At 34.5% G+C, this 2,562-nt stretch overlaps 1 protein-coding gene across 1 annotated transcript in view; it reads right to left on the reverse strand.

Moving 5' to 3' along the window:
• The window catches only part of gcn1 (GCN1, eIF2 alpha kinase activator homolog), a 59,018-nt gene extending 57,681 nt beyond the window's left edge, over window positions 1-1,337 (reverse strand). The window contains exon 1 of the mRNA XM_015398330.1: window positions 1,289-1,337. Within this exon, the coding sequence (XP_015253816.1) occupies window positions 1,289-1,309 (21 nt within the window). The 5' untranslated portion in view covers window positions 1,310-1,337. The remainder of the gene's footprint in view (window positions 1-1,288) is intronic.
• Between the last annotated feature and the right edge of the window lie 1,225 nt (window positions 1,338-2,562).

A 2,562-nucleotide genomic window follows, 5' to 3' on the forward strand; every position in this document is an offset into this window, starting at 1 on the left:
ATAAAATCAAACATATTCTGCCTGCAGGTTTCTACGTTTTAAGTTAATTTAGGCATTAATAAACAGTTTCAGAGGAGTGATCACAGCGCTCTGCATCAGCAGTGCTGTGTCTGACTCCCTGCCAGTTTTTTAACTTGTAAAATATGTCAGATTAATTATGAGCTTATTATATGTTAATGTCTAATTGACCTAAATGTTTTAAGAACACTTTTGTATTTTATCACATAGACCCGAGTTAGATGAGGAACCAGCTTGGTGGAAACTGATCATGATCCTGATTTTAGAGATCAGTGGTTTTAGATGCAGGCTAATTTATCTCTTGGCTGAATCAATTATTCGATTATTAAAATAATCATCAGTTAATTAGGTAATCAATTGAGTATAGAGACTGTGAAACATGCCTTTAGCAGACAGGGTGGCCCACTTAAAGCAGCAATTATACCAACATTGTAAAAAAAAAAAAATATGTAAACATTTTGTATTTAAGATGATCTTTTTCTTCTGTCAATCTGCTCTATAATCCAAAAATCCTGAAGTGGAAAAGCTTCAGTTTCACCTGGTTTATTTGAGTAAAAAAGTATTCTTTAAAGAACCTTTAGCTATCTGATTATTAATTATCAATTTGCAAAGTAATCGTTAGTTGCAGCCCTAATCAAAATCGATTTCCGATGTTAATATCAGAATTGAACAAAACTAAAATAAACTTGTGTTACTTTTGAAAGCCCTCTAGAGATGCTTTTAATGATCAACAGGTTGTTTTAAGACTTTTGTTTGTTTACAGAACAAACGCAACTCTTCAGAGAAACGTGGGGGAAAAAAGGCTATAAAAACAACAAAAAGAAAAAGGTCGCAGGTTTGATTCCCGGTCCTGTTTCCTCTGAGCTGGACTCCACTCCAGAACCTTTTGTAGTTCTGGAAGGCGTAACTTCGCTCCCTCCCTCCATAAACCTGCTTATTTATTTTACTCTATTGTGACTTCTGTGAATGCAGCGTAAAATCCGATCATTTCTGTTCCGGTAATGTTGTTATGAGGAGCAGGAAGCAGAGTAATCGGCCCGCAGCTGTGATCAGGCAGCAGCAGTCATGCTGGCAGCAGTAATGAGGCTACAGCTAGCCTCCAGCTAGCAGCATGCTAGCTAGCCGCTGCTAACTTCTGCCGCCGGTTCTCCGTTAGCCACGAAAATGACCAAAGCCTCCAGAGACGTTTATTACACTGCTGCTCTCCGCTGAACCGGACGGACCCCCTTCAAACATTTTAGCCTGAATTTAAACAGTTAACCCCACAAACCTGCGTGTCCGCCGCCATCATGCCGGTCTTGTTGCAGGAAGGACTTGTAGACGTCACTTCCGGGTCAAAACTGCCACCGCTCCCCTTTTCCGCTGTTTTTTTTTTTTGTTTTTTTTTGGTCCAGTTTCACGTTTTCATAACCTAAAGTTGTGGCATGAGGAGCAGATCTTCTGTGTTTATATATTATACGGACATTTTATTTTTTTTAATCTATTTTATTTTAATAGTGATGAGTTAATGAGGCATCTGCCTTACAGAATACTGACACCTGCTGGCCATTTATAGACACTACAGGCAGTTTACTTGATATGATGACCTAGTAAAATGACATAATTTAAATTATTGTAGGTTATATTTTATTATTTCATATCTATTTTTAAATTAAAAATATATTTATTTTTAGATGCATTCTATAAATAATGTAAACATTTATCATAACGTCAAAATTTATGGGAAAATGTGAATGAGGATGCTGGGGGACTAGGATTTTAAATCATTTTTTTTTTAAACAATAAGTACAGTAAAAACATTAAATAAACTAAGAGTCAATTTGAAATTAACTTTAATTCAGATAATTAAAATAAAAAAATGCAATGGCTGAAACGTTCCTATTCCTTTTAGGCTGCTCCAAAATTCTTGATCATTTTAATGATAAACTACAAAGATGAGACATTTTTCTTTTAGCAGATGCATCATGTTGACATTTACGTTTTTAAACACAGTTTAGTACGGAAGAGGATTAGGGCCACTGGGAAAAAAATGTTAACTGATTTTTAAATTTTATTTAAGTTTAACATCTCAGAATTCTGACTTTTTTCTCAGAATTCTGAGATTAAAGTCAGAATTCTGAGAAAAAAGTCAGAATTCGGACTTTTTTCCCATATTGAACTGAAATAAAATTTAAAAATCAGTCAACTTTTTTTTTTTTTTTATTGGCTCTAATCCTCTTCCGTAGGTTTAGTGTGTCAGTCAGTTAGAAAATACGATACCAAGTAATTACAGGGTCAGTATTGCCAATATTGATAAGATCCGATACTTTTTACATTTAAAGTTGATGTATCGTGGGACTGTTGACCTTTCATGTTTTTGTGATCTTTACTCACTTGTTACAGTTGAATAATAATATTAATAATGTTCTGTTCATAGTGTTTTTTCCCTAATCTACCACCTATATATTTCGATCCTTATGTAATTTTGTTTCTATTGTACACACTTGCTTGTTGCTTTAATTCTCTATTTCCCTGGATTAGTTAATGTTAGCCCACTTAGATAAC

Source organism: Cyprinodon variegatus, unplaced genomic scaffold (genome assembly GCF_000732505.1).
Source record: "Cyprinodon variegatus isolate N-32 unplaced genomic scaffold, C_variegatus-1.0 Scaffold927, whole genome shotgun sequence".
NCBI lineage: Eukaryota > Metazoa > Chordata > Actinopteri > Cyprinodontiformes > Cyprinodontidae > Cyprinodon > Cyprinodon variegatus.